This window comes from Rattus norvegicus, chromosome 14 (assembly GCF_021556685.1).
Source record: "Rattus norvegicus strain SHRSP/BbbUtx chromosome 14, alternate assembly SHRSP_T2T, whole genome shotgun sequence".
NCBI classification, from domain to species: Eukaryota; Metazoa; Chordata; class Mammalia; order Rodentia; family Muridae; genus Rattus; species Rattus norvegicus.
Window position 1 is genome coordinate 67,131,340 of NC_141547.1, and position 22,360 is coordinate 67,153,699.

Here is a 22,360-nt window from a genome sequence, read left to right on the forward strand (position 1 = left end):
CAGGATGGTGAAGGAGACACATTCCTCAGAGAAATCCCCCAACCCAATTCCCAACTCCACTGTGAGCGCCAACTGGCCTTGGACTTACTTGAATCCCTTTGGCGTCAGGATGCACTTGGAGTCATGCTGGCAGGGATTCAGGTCTTGTGCACAGAAGTCCAGTTTTTCCTCACACAGTTCGCCTGCAATAGGACAGGTAGTGTTAGTTCTTCAGTGAGGGTAGGCAGGCATAAACCAGGAGGCTGCATCACAGCTCATGCTTGAAAACAACGCAAAATAGAGCCCACCCCACAAGGTATGGGGGCAGAAGATCACATGCCCAAGTTCAATCCTGGCTCCGCTGCTAAACGGGCTCAAGGCTTTGGGTAAGGCCGATAAAGTGGTATGAGGTTAATGTGAGACCCTTTAGAATTTACTGGATTAGGAAAAGAACTTTGAATGTTTTTCATTCTTCCTTCCTTAAGTTTTACATTTACTCACATTATTTTAAAACTGAAGTATAACATACCCACATAAAATGAAGAAAGACCACCCCCCCACACACAAAACTTTTCAAAAATAACTGATTCAGAGTGACCAGGATCTATCTATACCCTGAAACATGTTTATTCCTATCCTTGTAGCCTCCCTCACTACACTTCTATGTGCCCACTACTAACTTGACAATATAATGGGATTTGGGCCTATTTTGACCTTAACATAAACAAGGTAATTTGAAATGGAATATTTTTGTATTTTCTTTTTTTAATTAGGCTTATTTTTCTATAATCTTGTGTCTTATAAACATTGTTTCTATGTGTCACAAAAACGAACAAAGAATAACTACTACTCATCCCATTGTGATATGTATGTGTATATATATATATATATAGAGAGAGAGAGAGAGAGAGAAAGAGAGAGAGAGACAGAGACAGAGACAGAGACAGAGAGACAGAGAGACAGAGAGACAGAGAGACAGAGAGAAAGAGAGAGAACAGTTCCTTAGGACTATCAGGTTAGGAATTGTAAATTTTACTAATGAATGAGAAATGAGACTATAACCATGTGGATTCTAAGCACTGTCTAATGAATTATAATTTTATCAATGAATGAACTACTAACATAACCAGACAGCTGGTAGATACTCTATACAGGACTGCATTTCTGAAAATTCATGAGGAAACGTCTAATGATTCATGTTATGACTATTTCAAATACATGCAGCCAGGTACTGTTCATTTTCTTTCCATGAGAATTTCTATGTCTGTAAACCTGTGGTAGAAAACTTTAACCCTGTATGTCCATGGTAAGGTAGCTTTAAAATTCTTTACTTGATGTTTATTATTTCAAGGACTCCTACCCTAAGCGACTTTGATGGTTATAGATTGATTTCATTGTGGAAATCATCTGGTGGGGTACAGGCTATATATAATAGTTACAACAAAGTCTGAATTGTGACCAATGAGAGCAGGCATTTGAGAGAAATAAAAGCATTAATTCTACAGACTTTTTAGCTTGTCCACAAATATGAATTCGCTTTATAAATATGGAGGAAGGGCAAGGGTTCCTCCTTTGTTCATTTTAATCCTGGCCAAACCAATGAATCCAGGGAAACCATAATTCATAAACACTGTGGGGCTGTTAGAGATGCTGGGGTTACTATGATAAAGTGAGCAGATCTGTCTTTACATGTTTTCCAGTGCACAAGCAGAGAAGAATGCTGAGCTTGGAAAAGAACACCCAGACTGGGTCTCATCTCCGAGTGAAAACACCCATAATGGAGGACTGACCTTTCCTTCTTACTGAGGACTTTCTCCCTAGATTCCATTCATTCCATAGAATGAAACAAGAGAAGTGTCTGAGGAAATGCTGTCGATCAGATAGCTAAATCTTTCATGAATGGTTTTAGAGTGAGCACCCAACTGACATGGGAAAAGTTACCTAATGTCATGTATGGATTTCTTATTGTTACACAAAGAGCATACAAATGTTAGTCATTGCAGAAGTTGTCCATAAAAATATTTTTATATGTGGCCACTGCATGGCTAACCACATGACTCTGATACATGATTGGCCAATTACTTCAAAGATAAAGAAGCTCTTTTAGTCACTAAGAAACACCACCAAAGCACCCGGTGCATGTGATTACTGTTTAACTCACCATTCAAGATCCATCTACCTAGACTCTTGTCACTATAGTCCATTCATCAATGTATAAATTAACTCCATGCTTAAGCTAATGTTTCTTTTCTCTTATGCTTTAATAAGCTCCTTTTATATTCAAGTTGTCAATTTCCTATTCATGCCTGTAGCATGACTATATGGTAAGGCAGTGGCTGCACTGTTGTAGATATATTCTTCTTCTTCACCATCACCATACCCACCACCACCACCACCACCACCACCACCACCACCACCACCACCACCATCATCATCATCATCATCATCATCATCATCATCATCATCGCTATTTCACTCATTCCTTCACTACATGAGCACTCTGGGCACAAATCCTGGTGTGTTTGAGCTCACCTCATCCTGGGCTGTGATTTATAAGGTTCCAACTCAAATGCCATCTACTGAGCAAGCAATAGTCAAGGCAAGAGTTCCAGCTTGTCTCCTATTCACGTTGGGTTAGTTTTTAATCCTTCCATACTTCTTAATTTTGCAAGTTAATAACTAAATCATCTCTACTAATGTAGCTAGGCTTTTAAGTTTGTACTTTAAAATTTCCCAGATGGAACATTAAAATAAATGCTCTCCTGGGCTCTTTCTTTAATTTCCTAATTGTGTTTAATTCTGCCACATTTGGGAGCAGAGAAACTTTGAAAGTGCAAATGGCATCCTGCAGTGAGTCTTGGGAGCTGAGTTTGCCGTGGGAAATAAGCGATGTTCCGGAGACAGGCACTGCACTAACGATGCACATAAAATCTGGAAACTGCAGGAGTAACAGCGCTGTGCTTCCAGGAAGAAGAGGAGCAGATATAACAGAGACCCCTGACTTATTATTGAAATAGTATGCAGCCCTTATGAAGTGAGAAGGGCATCTTACTTAGTTTTTAAGTGTATGTATCCAAATTATTCTCAGAAGGAAAACAACAGAAAATTTAAAAAAAATGTTGACTTTTGTTTTTCATTGCTCAGAAGATTGAGGTAACTTCGGTGACTGCCCCCATTTTGAGATGATCGTTTTCAAGATGACAGGAAAAACAAGGTGGGTATATTCTTAATTTTATCCTATATAGTTAGGTTAAAATCGACTGACCAGTTAGCAGACCTTTATGTAATTAACTTGGCATGAGAAAATGTGTCAGTTCATTTGATTGGCTTAGAGAAATATGGTAGAGTGATGGGCCAGTGGCTGTGCCCATCTAACTCTCAACACACATGAATGCAGACAAACTTTGCCTCTGTGAAACTCAGGAAATCATAATTACTTTTTACTTTGATCCCTTAAAAGTCTCAATGATAACACAATACATGGGACATAGTGGTTTCATGGTATTTGTAACACCACTTTTGATTAGATGAGCAAATTCATTCTCCCAATGTATCAGCTTTTAACAGTTTTTGAAGGAAGGGGCTCCCAGATTGTATTACTTTCAGACACTGAAGAGGAATGAGTGAACCATGATGGCTGTTGCTTAGGGGAACAAAGAGTAATCAGTAATCCATTGTATGTAGACCTAAAATGGCTCAAGAACATTTGTCCATGCCAGACATTATATCACATATTACATGTTTTAAATGGATGTCTTATTATTTTTTTATTATGAAATCAGGCCTAGTTCTTTGATCATATCCTTGCTGTATATCTGGTTGGAAAAAAAAATGGGTTAGAAATAAACAAATCCTCTATCATTGTGTATGAGGAAACACTGGATCAATGATACAAGAGAGTATGATGCTACAAAGTCCCACCCTTGAGAAATAACTACAAACTATTGGCTACTAAACCTCTGTGAAAATATTTTTCTGCATTTTTTGATGCAGTGGTCATATGACCACTCGTCTTCCTTGCCAAGGACAGTCCTAATTTATATCTGCTCTTTCAAGGTAATTACTGAGTAAACTCCAGTGTACTCTCATGGATACCCTAGTTTTGATGAAAAATGTGATGGTCACTTCCTAGGCAGAATGATAAAATTTGGATCATCAGAGTTTATAAGGTGTGATTTGGAGTGAAGTATGACCCCAACATGAAGAGATTCTGCGAGGAATCTATTCTCATTGGTGAAAATAATGTGTGTGTGTGTGTGTGTGTGTGTGTGTGTGTGTGTGTGTGTTTGGTGTGTTTCTCCTTGAAGAGTCTTTTGCAACTATATAGGATATCAAAGAATTGTCTGTTTGAAATGAACTAGTTTTATTGCTCTGGGCCTCTGTTCTTCATTTATAAAGGGGGTTTTTGAACTAAAGTTATAAAGTTTAACTGTGTCTCTAAAATAGCCTTTTTGTAAAAGAAAAATTCCTCTGAAGAGATGGATGGCATAGATAGGAAGGTAACAGAGCGCTACACTGAGTGACACAATACAACATTATGACATTCAGTGGGAAAAAGAAATGTCAGCATGAGCACAGAGCCCTCGGAGTACCAATAAACAGGGAAGACACAGAAGCCTCAATACACACTGAGGGCTCTTCTGGGAAACAGTACCTTGAGTGAGCCTTGACTTCATGTCAGATATATGTGTTTAACTGATATTACTATTGCGTCTTAAAACACAATGGGGGGAATTCTGGAAATTCTGTTTATTGTCCTTCTCTTGTGTCTTATCTTTGTACTCAAATTTCTGACTGCAGTCTACTAGTCTTTAATATTTATATCATGTTTTTCTAGCTGCTTTTCTGTAATAATGCTTAACTTTTAACTGTCACCTCATTTTTATTAAAGTCTTTTACTTAAATTAATATTTATCTTAATGACTTTGCTTTTCATAGAAATTCTAACTTTGCATCCAGACCAACAAGGATTTTCTATCAGTTTTGTTCTTTGCACAGAAACACTCTCTGCCTTTAGATTTCTCCAAGGACACATAGGTGTCAAAATGGAGGTGCTAAGACATTTAACTTGAACAACTTCCTCTCTCTCCTATTTTTGAAGGTTATGGTTTTTTCTCTTTTTGAGATTACAATACAATCAAATCATTTTTCTCTTCCCCCTTTTCCTTCCAAACTATCCCATTTACTTCTCTCTCCTCTTCTGCATTCATGGTCTCTTTCCCCATTGATTGTTTTTATAAGCATAAATTTATAAGCATGTAAATATATATTTCTAACTATATGTTCAGTCTGTATAATGTTATTTGTATGTTTTTTTTAAGGCTAACCACCTGGTATTGGATAAGTGGTGTTCTCTTCCTTGGGGAAGACTATTTCTCAGGATCTCAGTTCTCATGTTTAGGTAGTCAAGTTGGTGGGACTTAATGAGATGAGCCTCTGAAATTAGTAGGATCACAGTCTCATCTCTGACTCCCTGGTCCTCTGCTCTTAGAAGCTTTCTGCCCCTCTTCTACAACATTCCCCGACTGTTAGGTATGGTTATGTTCTGTCAATGTATTAATTAAGACAGGGCTCCACAACTCTGCATTTAGATTGGTTGTGATTTTCTGTAATTATTTCCATCTGTTCCAAAGAGACCTTTTCTTGATGAGGGATGAGGACTGCACTTATCTGGGTCACACTGTAGTTTTAGTGTCAACTATGTATGGGGACTCATGACCATGGTTGGGGAATAATGATGATCATCTGAAAAGTTGCCCCATTCCTATGGAATTTGTCCACGAGGGAAAGAATTAAGGAAAACATATTAATGAATTATATCACAACCTCATTTAAAATGCCTCTTTGAATCTAAGCAAGAAAGGTTCCTGGTGCTCTCAAAGGATGATGCCGTGGGCAACAACAGACTGGGATTCTGAATGAGAGAGACTTAGAGATGTGAAGGTAGAAAAGATGTTGGTGGATCCTAGGTAGAAGGCTAGAGAGCGAAGCTGTGAGAGATCAAGAGTGAGACAAGGATACCAGGGCTCCACACGAGGCCATAAAGTCAGCAATGGGCACATTTGATTTAGTTATATTAGCAGAAGCAAAAGAAAGAAACATTTTTAAAAGCTATAACAAAGACAATAGACTATCTTCTATCCAGGAGATAAAATAATTTGGTCATTTTGTATCATGATCAGTATTTCTGGAAATTTCTAACCCAAATTCACCATTTAAACTATTAATTTATTTTACACAACATGGATCCATACACAAGGATACTATTAGTAATTGAATGAGAGACTACCCAGATTTTCAAATAGCTCAAACTTTGAATTCCAGTTAGGAATGTCTAGCACAAAGAGAAGGAAAGGCTATTACATGGTGTTGGTGGACACTCAACTCTTATGTCTTACCATAGCTAACATCTGCCAGTTCACCTCGATTCAGTTCTACTTTTGTTTACAGATATGTGATCTGGAAATACATTCTGAAAATTGTGAATGCGTGAATGCATGGGGAAGGATGAGGGGCTGACAATGCAGGCTATTCTTAAATACAATCAAAGTAGTTATTTTGATATCATTAATATTAATATGAGGGAGATGGAATACAGAGCAGCGATCTAAATAACTGAATTGGGATTCTAGTGTTAAACTTAATCAGTTATGACATTTGTGAGTACAGTTGTAACAAGGGAGGAAGTCTGGTTAAAATCCTGAGTGAATCCCCAGGATACATTCTTGTAAAGTAAAACACATCATTCTTTGAAAGTTTGTGCTTTTAATTTTGTGTAAGAAAAGCCTGGATAGATTGTGCTAATTTTATTAGATATGCATTAGATCAGCAAAAGAAAGTGTTGAAATATGCAACTGACCTGATAAACTGCACGGAATTTTATTTTTGAAATATAGCATGCAAGGGCAAGGGGTTCCTTCATGTACATTTTTGGAAATCTCCATTCCCATCAATCATGTACTCAGTGGTAAAAACAATGTGAAAGGTTAGCCCTGGCTCATCTGTTGCTTGTGGGACAATATATTTTAAATGTTAATTAAGGTATAGAAAGTACAGGTGACCTAAAGGAGCAAGAGAATAACAGCTGGGGATTGTGTTCTGAGTCCAACATGTCTTGAACATTATCCGAGGTCACTCATCTTTACGATTGATTTTGGGAAAATGATTAAGACTGTAGAAATCCAGATAAGTCCAGTAACAAAGGGACTGTGTACATTACCCCACAAATGGTATGTCTGAGAACACTTAAGATGAATGGATCTGGTTGTTTCTCTTTGCCAAATTTTAAAACTAAAAGTAGAACATCAGCTACGTTGTGGGGGTCCCATCTGTTCTCACTAGAGGAAAGCACAGTCAACCTTAGGACCCCCGAGTCATCGTTCTAGCGGCTACTGTTTATTCTCAGTATGTAAAATGCTTGCTTATAACCTAGGCATATTTCCTTGCAAACTGTAAAGTTTTGTTTTATTATTTTTGGGGGGGGGGAAGAGAGAGAGAGAGAGAGAGAGAGAGAGAGAGAGAGAGAGAGAGAGAAAGAGAGAGAGAGAGAGAGAGAGGTTTGTGGATGTGTGTACAGCGCTCAGGAGTCCAGAAGACAGCACTGAATTTCTTGGAGCTTGAGGTCAGGTGATTGTGAGTCAGATGATATGGGTGATGCCCCAGGTCCTGAGCAAGTGCAGTTGGGGCTTTTAATGACTGAAGCATGTATCCAGTTCCTTGTTGCATACACTTGAGACCAGCTCTTAATTATGCAATCTCCTTTACATTGTGTAAAAGCAAATGGTGGGTATGCTGTAGAGGAGATGAACAGAAAAAAGTGCATATGCATATTTAATCCAGAGATAAACTTCCTTATACATTCCCATCCATGGTTGATTGAGTGTTCCGATGAGCAGTCTGCTGATATGAAGGGCAGATTGTACTCATGTTTTCTCCTTATTTGTTGATCTCGGACAGGCCTGTGTTGATACTGCACTAAAAACTAGTTTTAGGTATCAGAGCTTATTAGCAAAGTCAAATAAATGTCGAGTCTCCCACGTAAATACTTAGCATGCTTCCTAGTGATAAGAGCAGTGAATAGTCTAACTTCTGTCAGTAAGTGAGGGGTGATTTATGAACAGCAAGTCCCTGAGGATTCCCTTTAACAATCTTCTGCTCTTTTGGACCAGCCATTCTGAAGCTTGTATTCTAAATTAGAAATAACTAATTGACTTTCAAGATAAGACTATGAACTATCCAGATGGCCCTCATTCTCTTAAGTTTTTGTTAATATCGGAGTATTGGGGACTGGTGGAAGGGCTGTGACATCTTGAAGAAACATGCGTTATTGACAGCTGTCCTCCCGGTGAAATGTGTGTCAAATGTGGTTTGTGCATAATGTGGGTTGTGCTGTAGGCAAACCCTGTGAAATAAAGGAAATCACAGTTCAGCATAGAAAGGTTTCCGAAAATGTGTGAGGGGGCAGGTTCTTAGGTACTTTATAAGATTAAAACCAAAACAAAAATATCGTTACTGAACTTTTGTTTTCTAAATGAAAGTATCGAGAGCTGCTCAATCATACTTGATACCCACACAGTGTGATCAGTGTTCACAGTAACAAAATCTATCCCCCAAAACATCTCTGTGTTTATTTGGAAACGCTCTAGAGACATGTGCCGTGATGGCTTCGCACCAGCCATGTCTATGACCTGATCTGAACCTGCAGTTGAGGACACAGCTAGGCTGGGTGAACAAGGAAGTGCTTGGTGGGTTTTGTATCGCTTTCAATATTGAGCAGTGTCCCAACTTAGATATTTTCTGAGCAAACATCTTATGCACTTTTAGGTGGAAAAACTCACCTCTCCAAATAAACGAATCTAGAGAGGAGGTACTTCCTTCCAAGGTTTCTATGGCTAAAGAATTTAGTCAATTTTAATAGCTACTGCAAGTCCAAAAAGAAATTACTCTCCTTTCAAAGTAAACACATCCAAATGAGACGGAATAAGACGGGTTACGCCAAACTGCTGATTGGGACTCAGTGGTCACTGCGAACGAATGAGAGCAAATAGTTCCTCTAAAATGTTTTCTGGGATTCAAGTACATTGAAGAAAGCCCTGAAAGGTTGGAAGATGAATAGAAACCACATGGCCTTGCAAGATTGCCAAGGTACTTTCTTTCTCCAGTTAAAGTGGTTAAAGGGAATGGCAACATTAGCGTTTCTTACTGGAAGGCCTCAGCCATGTCCACAGCAGTACTGACTTCGAAACGCAGTACTTGTTCGTTTCAATACAAAAGTAACAGCAGGTCTCCATGTTGTTATGATGTGATCACAAATATTGAAAATGATGTAGGAATCCTAAACTCACTGGCGAGAGTTCTTCAGTTTTCAATATGTCCTTGTCCAACACATTTAATATGTCACTGTTCAGGTGTCATTATGCAAGCTAAGAGAAATGACCACTTATCCCTACATGCAGTCTCACTATTTACAATGAGCATAAAAAGTAAAAACTTAAAAATAAAATGAACTTAGTGAAAACACAGAAAGATCTATTTCACAGGCACATTTCTCGGGTAGACCTAGCTACCAATATCCCATTCTTCTGCCTGAAGAAACGGCATCAGATGACACGGATGATGTCAAACATGTCTCTACAGGCTGCTGCCTAGCATTCCAGATGTATGAAAATTTACTACCCCAATGTTTTCCTATAGACCCTTTTCATTGGTGTTAGTCTCAAACATCTACATAGAGGAGGATAGAAGTCATTATTCCCGTGTCAAAGAAGACTAAGTCACAGAGGCCCTATACTCTATACATGCTGGTTTCAGGACACAAAGACTATAGAGACTATGCATTTACAATCGCCCTGTACCAATATCAAGCATTCTAGGACAAAGTGTAATGTCATTCTAAGAATTATTAATTATTTAGGCACTGATTAGTTCCTTTCTATAATTTGCAACTAATACAATAAATTATCTTTATGCATTTGAGTTTTGGGGTCATAACTGTTTCAAAGGTCCACAAGAATGATTGTTTCTATCAATCAGATATCTCATTTTGCATAAATAATTAGGAATACTATGTGATATGAAAAGTAGCCAAGACTGGAGGTAGCTTTAAGTGGGACTGGTTCTAGCAAAAGGTATGTAGGTTACAGTGGAAGCTGCAGGTTCAGGTAGACACTATACTTACAACGTGTATATTCTTGAGTCAGCATTGAATCATAGATTATCATTGATTTATAATTCTATACTCCAGCAGCTACTGTCTGTATTCATAGACTTATAATATTACTGCCATTTCAACCAACCACAAAGTTTTGCTTGAAAAGAAAATCAGGTCAATAGCTAATTCTTTTTAGTAACAAATCTTTTGTAAATATAAGTGAAAAATATAGTCAGCTTATAAAACCACATGACGATTTAAAGCACGAAGCTTGTTTCTAAGACTGTGAACACATCACTAAGTAAGTACACATTACTTAATGACAGAATAATTCCTGCTGTGATCTGGACATACAGATCTGGCCTTAGGCAGGTCACCAATTGCTGTTTTACTTATAAAATGGAAAGAGGGTAGTAAAGCAAGGAAGTCTTAGATACATTAATAGACAGCACAGGAAGCCATATTTTCAGTCTAAAAGATCAAAGCATTTTTCAACTTTTTCCAAATTCACTCTTCACACAATATGACTAGGTGAGCAAACACAATAAGACCTGAACACAGAAACAGAAAAGAAACTGCTCAATAACAGATAAGAAGGAGATACTCTATATGTCCCTCCATTATTCTTATAACACTGCAAGTGTTTCCTGAATACCAGGGCCCATTAAGACTAGCATACTTTTTGGTTCCTGTACTCAGAACTTAAAGTCTTCTAAGAAACCCAAATGACTCAGGGTTAACTCTGAGACTTTAACAGACATGTTCATGAAGAAGCACACATTGAATCGTAGATTATCATTGATTTATAATGCTTTCAGCATGCCTACTGATCTAACAACTGTATGTCCCCTTCTTGGCTCTGGGTGTGTTTGGGAGTCCAGTGGATGATAGTGATGTTAGTGACTATGCACCAAACTTTCTAACGCCTTAAGAGAACAGCTCAGAACTCACTAGATTCAGTAATGTTGATTTGACAATTTTACTGTATATATAAATCTCTTGGACTTTTTAATATCTGTGCAGTAAGATATTTCACATATAATAAACTGTTCATGTATATACAAGTCAAAGAAAGGCATTAGCAGCACATTGTTTACATGTATATTAATATATATAATTTATTTTTATTCTATACTATTTTTGCAGTGCTGGAGTTGAAAAAAGGGTCTTATACATGCTAGGTAAGTCACTTATCATTGAGATGCAACCCCATTCATGTGGTATAAAATGTTTCAATTACTATAAACATTTTCAGATACTTTTTACAGGACAGAGTAGTAAAGCTATGGACTTAAACTTATGAAAAACTGCTCACTACTTTCAATGCTTTTACTAAACATAGTATATATGCTATATTGAGGGGCCCATATTTTTCATTATATAAATAATATATTCCATGATAGCTTCAAAAACGTCAAAGCATATGGACAAGTAGGAAAAAGAAAATATAAGTTTTTAATGTTAAACGTATATTCTTCCTCAGAGCTCTACCACAGCCTTCTGTACATTGATCAGGTGAATTTCAATAAACCATTCTCTAGTGTTTCATGCGGCTACACATATATCAGATCTATAGGAATTATTTGACACAGCATTTGCTGAATTCATTCCTTGTCAACCCCTTTACCCAGTACACCTGGTAAAATCTAGTAGCTTTAAAAGACCGAGGAGAACTAAAGTGAAAACCATAATAGACTTAAAAAGAGCAACTAACCTTTTTCCACCTCATTCAGATTAGCAGCTGGCAGCGACAAAGACAGAAGAGACAAAAGACGTTTTACATTGCAGTGTAAGAGTAGCACACAGGAAGCCAAGGCGCAGCATTAACAACAGAAAAGCCAGTGTGAGAGAGCAAACTGAAGGCTTAGACTTCTTACCTACAGCTGGCTAAACACGCAAACACATAGAAGAATAGGGCAAAAGTAAAAGCCATCCCAGCGAGCTAAACCTGATGACTGACATTTGCTGCTTTCCTGTAATAGGTGAATGTTTGTGTAGGGGCCCAGAGACAAAATGGGAAAGTTAGAGTTCCCATATTTTTCATAAGATAGACACTGAAATTATACAAACCCAGTTACTATGGACTGCCATTGTGCTGAATAACTATTTTAATAGGAAAGCTTAAAAGCATTCATACTTCTGTGTGGCCCTGAGAGGGTGTAGTTATTGAAGACACACATACCCCAACCCAATAATTACCATTGCAAAACTATTTCTCCCACATCAGCTCCAAATCGAACACTAAGAAAATATTTACATGGTTTCAATAGCACAGGCATATCATATTCTCAATTTTCAGTTTATACAGTTTCAAGGAATCCCTTGACAATTTTTAAGAACTGTTCTGTTTTTATGAAAATTATACATTAATAATTAAGGAAAAATCAAAACAAATCAAATCTCTGAAACTAACTTAAAAATATAGAATTTAAAAGAATTAATATCACTACATTTTTATTTCCCCATATTTCAAATACTGATTTTAGTGTACAGTCACAGGAAACTAAATTTTAAAACTTTAACCTTTCCTGAATAATATTAGCAAAGAAGTATCTTCCAGCTGGGAGAAAGGTAGACCTAATATGAAGAGAGTAATGTGTGTGACTATGTGTGTGTGTGTGTGGGTCCAGTCAAGTTTAGAGAACAGAAAAACACTGCGGTGCCCTACGGTTTATGTTATCAGTCCTTTTCTGACAGAGGGAGGGAACACATCATTCCATCATGCACCACGTGTGGTGATGTTTGGTTGCTCAGGGTTTCACTATGCCTCTATACCCTTCTGAATGCATTTCAAGCACTCATCCCATTTCAAGTATTTTGAGCTCAGATTTGTAGGCTGCTTGTTTTGTGTTCCTTTCCTTGTGAGATTCTCTTCCGGTCTCTGAATTTTCTCCAGTGACAACTGTATGTCCTGGTATAGATGTTAAAGGCGAGTATTGTGACCACGATGATTTACAGCTTTCCTAGTGAAGCTTTATTTGCTGCTATCAAATAGAATTCATGTTCTCATTGTACGCATTTGAGGTACAGGCTAAAAAAAAAAATCAAAGGAAATAAAGCAACTGACAGCTTTGCTGGTTTTAAAATAATGGCACCATAATTATATTCTGTGATTGGCTGAGTTTCTGTTCTCTGAACTCATGCTGATCAATCAGATTCTATGCTAAATTTGAAGCAACAACGTCACATTACAAGGAAATTCCTCTGTAACTACAGACATGGATTAAACAGGACATAGAATTCTAGATTCGGACTTATGCATCCCCGGTCACCTATATGCCTCCGATCTCAGAACCTGCAGACTGTTGTTTGACATTTTGTAACTGCACTCACTTCAGATGTGCGCAAAACTCTACGGTTAAGAGATGCTTTGTAAATTCATCCAATTTAGGTATCTTCTCCATTGCCGGTTGTCAAATCCTTTTTGACCCAGGGGGCGCAGTCTAACATAATAAAGGTAGCATCTCTCTCACAATGCCTTACACAGTCTCCAGTCCAAGATCTTTCTTAATCCTTTGCCCAAATTAAGGCAAAGCAATATTTGTAATAGTTACAAGTAAAAATAGAGTAGTGGTGTTTAGCTTCATTTTTAGAACCATATGGTTTATGACAGAGACATGGTAGGGTCCTTCAAGACAACTTTCATGAATGCCACATTATGGCCAAGAATACGTTTGGTTAACTTTTGGACTTCTATAATACAATGAAAAGAATGAAAGCTGACATAGTTGGAAAAGAGGGATTGTATCCTACTCTCAGAGGAGGGAGCGTGGATCTACACTCTGTGGGAGGGCACACAAGAGCTTGAATCTGTGGGAGGGCACACAAGAGCTTGACTCTGTGGGAGGGCACACAAGAGCTTGGGAACTGACGTGGAGCAGGTGAGAGAAACGGTTAAATATTGTTATGACTCATCAGAATAAAAGGTAGAAAATTGAAAGCCAGTGCAGGACATGTTCCAAACTGAGTTGGATGTGTTGCAACCTTATGCAAATTATTATTAAAAGACATATAAGGACTTTAACACACATATGATCTCTTGCCTTGGTTATAACTGGAAAAGAGTACATAAACTCCTGGTTTCTGTACCCAGAACAACATAGAACGCTTTAATAGTCTTACAATGCTTGGGATCCCAACTTCTCTGGTAGAATCAAATAAAGTGAGTTTACTAAAGTCTCAAAAATAAGTGGGTTCTTAAACTGTTTTTTATCTCCTGAACAATGATGGAGCTAGAAAGCATCTCTATCTTAGGGACGACTGAAAAACATTCCTATTTAAACACTAAGCTTCTTAAGGGCACATAAATGTTCGGTTCAATAGAGCTTAAATTCTCAGACTTTTTACAAAGAATTGAAATTTATGGCCAAAAGCTAGTGGAAGAAACCTGACATGTGACAGAGATGACAGAGGTGGGTAGGCAAACCTGTGTAACAACAAAAATTTGGCAGGCAAAGATGTGTTCAAATACACTTGTTATACTTTGTTAATGCAAAACCAGTAAAAATCAAATTTTGACTCTTAGCATGATAGCTATGTATGTGTGAATCTGCACATCTAGTTTGCCATCTCTATGTGTCTATTAGTCTACCAACGATCTTTCTATGTAGCGATCATCTACACATTTATCTACTTACCCTCCTATTCATCAATGTGTTTATATCTTGGTCTTTACTTGAAAGACTCCATGGAAAAGGCAACTCTAGAAACAACTAACCATGTTTAGATTGTCAAAACAGAACCTCATCACTCTATGTTGCCCTTCTGCCATAGTAAAATATATTTTCCTATAAAGACAGACATTTAGTGTAATGCAAAGTTTTATATCTTACACAACAATCTTCAAAGATTATTCCTTCAGACGCTTGGAAAGTAGATTCTATAGATAAGATTGCATTCTATGCTTAAAATATTAATCTTTGGTAGCTATGTAATTATTTCAGTGTCCTAAATTATTAAGTATGTTCTATTATTTGAAAATAAATATAAGAAATGAAAATGTCAAGTAAAATGCAAACCAAAGCTTCAGAAAGAATGACATAACCGAGTTGTGCGTTAACCTTTAGATGTACCCTAGTGCTATTCCCCTATTCCTGTCTCCTTCACATGCTTTGTTAAAGTGAACGCTGCCAATGGCATTTCTTATGCATAGCCACACAAACCAACAGAACAGCTATTCTTTCAAAACAGACAAGGCAGAAACTTGATGCTGACTTTACAGAAAATTGATTCTAAACTAAGAAAAAGGTTAGCATTTTGGGTAATCTGATCAGGCTTCTCAACCAGAGACAATACTTTGGTAAAAATGTAATAGTCTCATAAGATTTTCCACAAAGCTCTTCTTCCTGACAGAGCACTAACTGAAGGACAGAGCTTCCTTTAGGCAAACATTCACTATTAAAAAGAAAGGTATAGACATTACAAATCTCAGATGCTGAATCGTGTTTTGGTTATGTAAAGAAACACACAAATATACATGGACAAAATAGTCTGTAGAGGGAAAGTAGTTTGAATAAAAATGTAATTGAATAATGGGTTCAAAAGTTTCAGCATGCCAGCATCCTGTTTTATTCTTCTACAGATCATGACCTATAAGAAAGGTGTGCAACCAAGTGTGCTGCTACATGTTTTTATTTGCTGGGCTGAACCAATCTCTCTGTATTTCTGTTATTACAATCAAATCTCCCAATTATTAAGAAAGAATGGCTTGGTGAGTTAACATAGTAGTACGGTGATGCTTTCAAACGGATACACCGATTGATGACACATTTCTTCTTCTGCATACCTGTGTATTCCGGTGGGCAAAGACACGTGTAGTTGTTAATTCCATCAACGCATGTAGAATTATTTTCACAATCATTATCTTCGCAATCATCAATATTGATGTCACAGCTTTCTCCTTCAAACCCATCAGCACAAGTACACCTGAATGTCAGGGAAATAAAGGCAAGAAACTGTTCTGGGTGTATTTTAAAACGTTGTGGTCTAAATATTTTTGAAGAGAATAAATATACACAGTAATTACAAAACATTTAATATTACATGCAATTGATGTTTTCGATGCTTTGAAATTATGTACTGTAAGCAACAAACAAACCAGGGGATCTTAAGAAGAAAATTGTATGAGGGCTACAGGATGGTGAAAGGCCCCAGGGTCTTAAAAGTCAATTAATCCTAATAAATTTGAAGTTCAAAAGACAAGCGAAATTTCCCTACTTCCCCTAGATATGATATTCTTAAGTTGGGTATAATTCATATTTCCTTTTTAACAAATGAAGAAGGGATTCTGATTTTTTTAATTGCTTATTGTCTGATAATTTCACACGTGGCTATAGCATGCTTTGACTGAACCCGTCCACTCTACGTTCCATTATCACCCATCACTTTTTCCTAATAGCTTCATGTCGTGACTCACTGCATGCACTGGTGTCGTTTACACGTGCATGGCAGAGGGATACCTACTGTACCTCTCAAGGGCTACAACCTGGAGGAAATTGACTCTTGCTCTACCAGCAGCCACTAATTGCCAATAGCACTTCAGCTACAGGTGGGCTTCATGAGCCTCTCTCCAACTCATGCTGGGATTGTATTTGATCCATTTGCTAACAGATCTTGTGCTCAGTGGTTCAGAGCACATACTGCTCTTCCAGATGACCCAGATTTTATTCCCAGTGCCCACATCAGGCAGTTCAGAAGTACCTATAACTCCAACTATGAGAAAATCTAACACTTATGCCCATGTGGGGCAGTTGCCCTCAGATGCACGTGCGTGCGCGCGCGCGCGCGCGCGCGCACACACACACACACACACACTCACACAAACACACACAAATATAAAAGCGTGAATCTGACTTTTAAAATTGTATCATCTACAATTCTATGTGTGATGTACATGATGGTTTGCCACAATAAATAAATGTCAAATTTACTCTTTCCAGCTACACAATACAAACATTTTCTGTATCAGAAAGACAAGGATCTGGGTGAGGGATTTGTTGGGAGGAGTTGGGGTTGATAAGGAAGGGATAAAAACATGAGAAGTTGGTCTCAGAGAGCATTCTGGTGCTTTTTTGATTGTCTAAGGATAAGCTTTAAATAATAAAAGTGAACATTTTATTTGTCTCAATAAATACAACTTTACTGGAAATGCATTGTACATTTCATTTTAGATTCAATATCAAAATAATATTTAAGTGAAGCATACACAAATTAGAGACAATTTTATAAAGGAGAGAGTATATTTTTTCAAATGTATATTTTCTAACAAGGTTCATTAGTAGATTGGTGTTCTTATGTAAAGTTATTTGTGTGATTAATAATTTGTTTTGAGAATATAATCTACAGAATCAACCGACGGTTTCATGGGAACTTGCAGAGGTAAGGGGGCCTGTAGGAGTCTGAACATGTCTTCTAAATATATATTATGGCCGAGTAGCTTGGTGTTCTTGTGGGAATCCTAATAGTGAGAGCAGGGGCTGGTTCTGACCCTTTGGCCTACTTGTGGGAATCTTTGCCTCCTATTGGGCTGTGCTGTCCAGTCTGGATGTGATGGTACGTGCTCACTCTTATTTTGGTTTGATACACCATGTTTGGTTGATGTCCCTGGGAGGACTTCTCCTTTCTGAGCATAGGTCAGTGTTGGTGGGGGTGGATCTGGTGGAGGTTGGAAGGAGGGGAAACTGTGGTTGGGATTTAATATAGGAGAATAATAATAATAAAGAACTGACAAAATAGCTTATTTCATAATTCATGAACTATATCTGCAAACACTATACCATATAATTCAATGATTATAGCTTAAAAATACATAGCAAATTTATCTATTTATATCATGTCCTGGAAATAAATCATTAATTTTTTTCAGTGGGAACTGCATCTTTTTTAACACACACTTTCCATTTGGAAAGCAAATGCAAATCCAAAAATAAATGTATGATTTGTATAAATAGACTAGCTGGCTACTAATACACCTAATGAGTCAATATCTTGTGCTGCCGTAATCTGACTTGTTTTATTATAATATGTATCCTTCCAAGTTTTTAAAGCTTGGTACTTCTATGAACTGAGATCCCTGTTGTGTTTGATAATTTTTCATATTGTGCTGTCTCTTTCGTGGACCAATCAATACATGTAGTCTGTACATTAAAATTCTTGAAACAATAGCTTCTTCTTTGAAGAAAAGATTGTGCCCATTTGTTTAGTTAATCTTGTTATAGTACTTCAGACAAAGGACATCTCAACCAGGACACTTACCAGAATCCATCATTCTCTCCTTCTTTTAAATGGCAAGTTCCTCCATGTTTACATGGATTACTGATACAGGCATGAATGGGGACATCACAGTCCTGGCCCTGGAGAGGAAATGTCCATGTTAATGTTAGTACAAATAAAACAAGCTATCTCTCAACCCACAGGGAAGGAATATATACCAGAAGAGGAAGAAATACCATAGGAAGTTATGTCTGCCCACTGTGGTACTACTTACCTTGAAACCATATGGGCAGGTGCATCGATAAAAATCCACCGGGTCATTGTTACAGGTGCCATCATTTTTACATGGATTTGACAAGCAGGGGTTACACTTGGCTTGAATAGTAACATCCACAGGACCTACAAATTAATAGTAAAATATAAGAAAATGGTACTTTCTCTTTGCACTTCACCTAATTCATTTATGTTCCCTAATGGAATAGTAAGATTTGTGGAAAATTATTTGTCATTCATCTTTACGTGATTCTCTTCTGATGGGAACAGTAGTCAGTATCATCCAATCATGCCCAGGAAAGCCAAAGAAAGGCTTCTAACTGGGAAGACTCTGAGACTTCTGAGTGACAGTAAGACTCTGAGTTGGTAGCTTAGGTAGCAAGAAGCTGAAATTAGTAACACCAGTTTCACGATGTGAAACCCTTTACAAACTGACTAGCATTGCTGGATATTATCCATGACCATAACCCACACCCAGCCTCAGCTAGCTCAAGGGAAATGCATAATATAAAATTCCAGTGCTGTTTAATGAATGTGACAAAATCCAGAAAAATGTGGCCTCTGTTCCTCTTTGTGCCATGTCCAGTCATTTACTTCATTAGAACAGGAAGTGCCAGGCAACCTTTCCAGCCTGTCATCTCTAGCAATAAGATGCCACTTCAGTGAGCCGGTCAGTTTCCTGTTTTGCAACAGCCTTTATAGAAACCTCATGACCAGTAAAATGCCAGATTAACAGATGTCATCCTCAGAAATTTTTTACTATTCACACTTACTACCTCAACTATGGCCCAAAATGTAGAAATCAAACTGTTCTCTGTAGTCATCATGTTCCATTGATGCTAACTTCTGTATGGTATTTGAAAGCCCCTCAGCTTCTCTGTTTGCAATTGCAATGGACTAGACCATTGGCAAATTGACATATAGAAAGTACAAACACATTGAAATATAAACATTTATCCATAGTAATCTCTGCATGGGTCTTTATACTCAAAGGAACATGAAGTGGCAACTTCATCCCACGTTTCATTGCAAACAATTCCTAGCATAATAAGTAGGGATTTGCCATTGGGATATTTGTGGAACACCCCCACACCACTATTAACCTATTAACCTGGAAAGCTTTCTTGGATAACTCCTATCAACATATTCCCCATCTTTTCCTATTTTGTGCTCCCTCTCTAGAAGAGTCTCTCACAGCAAATTTACTAGTCCCCCTGGTTCTCATAATGTCTTTACCCGTTCTTCTTCAATGTTCCTTGAGACTTAATGGGGAGGTTGTGTTGAAATGTATTGATTGGAAGTAGACAGCTGATCACTGTATTTTGCCTACTTGTGACTTTTTCTAATGCTCTTCAGCTGTCATAAAGAGAAGCTTCTGTGATGAGGGGTGAGAACTACACTTATATGTAGATATAAGAATAAATTCTTAGCATACAATTAGAGATTATACTGATTTTGGAAAGCAGCAATAATTTATTCTCTTCTAGGTTTCATGACTTCACCAACCATAGGAAGTTGGCTAAATTTACAGCATCAGACATGAATTTCTCCCTGTAGCATGGGATTTAAGTTCAGTAGGATAGCTATTGGTTACCTCCAGAATACAGGTATCACTATTTCACCTTTTGGAATATCTTGTTTTGCTGGGCATTGTCCGGTTCCTTAGCATTGCACTTAGAAAGGACTATTGATCGTTTTTCTCCATTAGCAACTTTCAAAGCTCCTTTACAGCCACCCAATCTCACAAACGTTGCTTCTGTCTACATTCCAATACTGCAGAACTACTTCTCTGGCACCTTGGTCATTTCTATTAATTTTCCTACCTACATTTAAGTATTTTAAGTCATATCATCTTTCTTTTATTTCACTCCAATTTAGAATTCATATTCTGGCCAGTGTCCTCCCTAAGTACCTTCTCCAGATATCCTCTAAATCACAGGGAATTATGGCTTGATCCTGTCTCAGGGTACCTACTATTACAGTCACCATGAAGAATAGAGGTGTAGATAAAAGGTTAATTACTCTTTAAATTAATAACAGTGAGCTAATGAGTTCATGTTTTTTAAAAAACACAAGTGTGCTTTGTGAATCTGCTGTAGATCATGAATAATAGAAACAATGGATCAATGGCAAGAAGCAGTGAGATTTGTTTTCTCTCTGTCTCTGTCAGTCTCTCTGTCTCTGTCTCTCTCTCTCCATCCTTGAAAGGCAACTATATCCTTCAATTTCTTGTATTTGAAGCTAACAGGTTTCAAACAAATTAGTCCCCATGAGATGTATACCACAAAGAAAGAAAGACCTTTTATCTCATGGAGACAGATATGAAATGAAGGAGTTCAGTGTATGCTACTGGGTTGATTTAAAATTAAAGTTGACTAAGAAAGCACTTATGCATTAGCTAAATGAGCAGAGATGTGTTTGTCTTATAATTCAAACTAAAAATGAGGAGAAACTTTTCTTAGCCCTGTATGTGTTACTGGTTTTAATAGACTGACTGCTGGATGGGGAATACTGTGAAGTCTAAAGGCTGACCTGCTTACTTGACTCCAACCACTAGCTATGTGCTTAACCCTGAAGATTCCGCCTCACTGTGATTTATTGCCAAAAGCTGAAGACCCCCCCCAAAAAGTTCTAACTATATCCCAGAATCTGCCTTTATTCGCTAATCCTTTGGAAACATGAGCTCAATAACAAACTTGTGTCCAAAGCACACAAAAAACAACTCCAGAAGCTCATGTGTGATTTGTGATACCAGGCAACTGGACTGAAAAGAGATCTTGCTTAAAACCAAGCATTTGTGTTAAACATGTTATTAGAGAATTCCTTAAGCCATACTATCAAAGGCATATTTATCAATATCCCACATTCATCAAATATTTATTATCTACTTTGTGTGAGATGTGATGCTTCAGATCATTCAATCTAAATGAAATGCCTGAGCTTCTTAAAGAGCTGTGCATGTGTTAATTAGAGAAGAACATGTGGCCAATGAAAAGGTGGTATAAGCTGTTATGGGAGGGGATTTATAAAGCAAGTTGAAATAGGATCCTGAATTCCATGAGAAAATTCATGGCAAGTTATTTATGGTCATTGATGAAAATCTATTGAGAATTTAATAAGACTAAGAAATGAAGTGGGTGGACAGGTAAAAAAGAAAGCAGTGCTAGAAAAAGATATGAAGAAAGAGAAAGAAAATGTCAAAGTAACAATGGCCACCTCTGATGTAGATGAGAACTAATAAGGATATATCAAGTCATTTTGCTGGATTTAGCAGGACAGAAGTCATTAGTCTTATATTTTTGACTCAGGAATGAAAATGGCAGCTAATGATAAATGATAAAAAAATACCATCATGTAAATTAAAAGAAAGCATATATATATAAATATAAATATAAATTCACATATATATATAAATTCACATTTTTCTTTCAGTGGTGAAAAAATTAAAGCTTCTGTACACTAAGGTTATTTCAAAGCTAAAGCTATAAGTTAGTAATATGAGATCTGAAAATATAAAATGTTTGGATTGAGTTTGACTAATGCTTCAAAACTGATCTAACCAGAAAATTTTTCATTACTTCTTGTTTAGACTAAATTATTTAATCACCGTTACCTTTGTTCATGGATAAAGCTGATATTAAATAACAATTGTGCAGCACAAAGCCAGAGCCCTCACTCAAGCAGCCCAGCAGTCTCCCCAAATGAAAATGTAGGTCCCCTGAAAGAAACCACTACTATTTCAAAGTC

At 37.3% G+C, this 22,360-nt stretch overlaps 1 protein-coding gene across 12 annotated transcripts in view; it reads right to left on the minus strand.

Annotated features, from left to right (window-relative positions):
* The window catches only part of Slit2 (slit guidance ligand 2), a 337,724-nt gene that overhangs the window by 36,620 nt on the left and 278,744 nt on the right, over positions 1–22,360 (minus strand). For 9 of the 12 annotated variants that reach the window (NM_022632.2, XM_087583725.1, XM_087583727.1 and 6 more), the window contains 4 exon segments: positions 89–182; positions 15,915–16,054; positions 18,383–18,480; positions 18,615–18,739. In NM_022632.2, the coding sequence (NP_072154.2) occupies positions 89–182; positions 15,915–16,054; positions 18,383–18,480; positions 18,615–18,739 (457 nt within the window). 12 annotated transcript variants of the gene reach the window in all.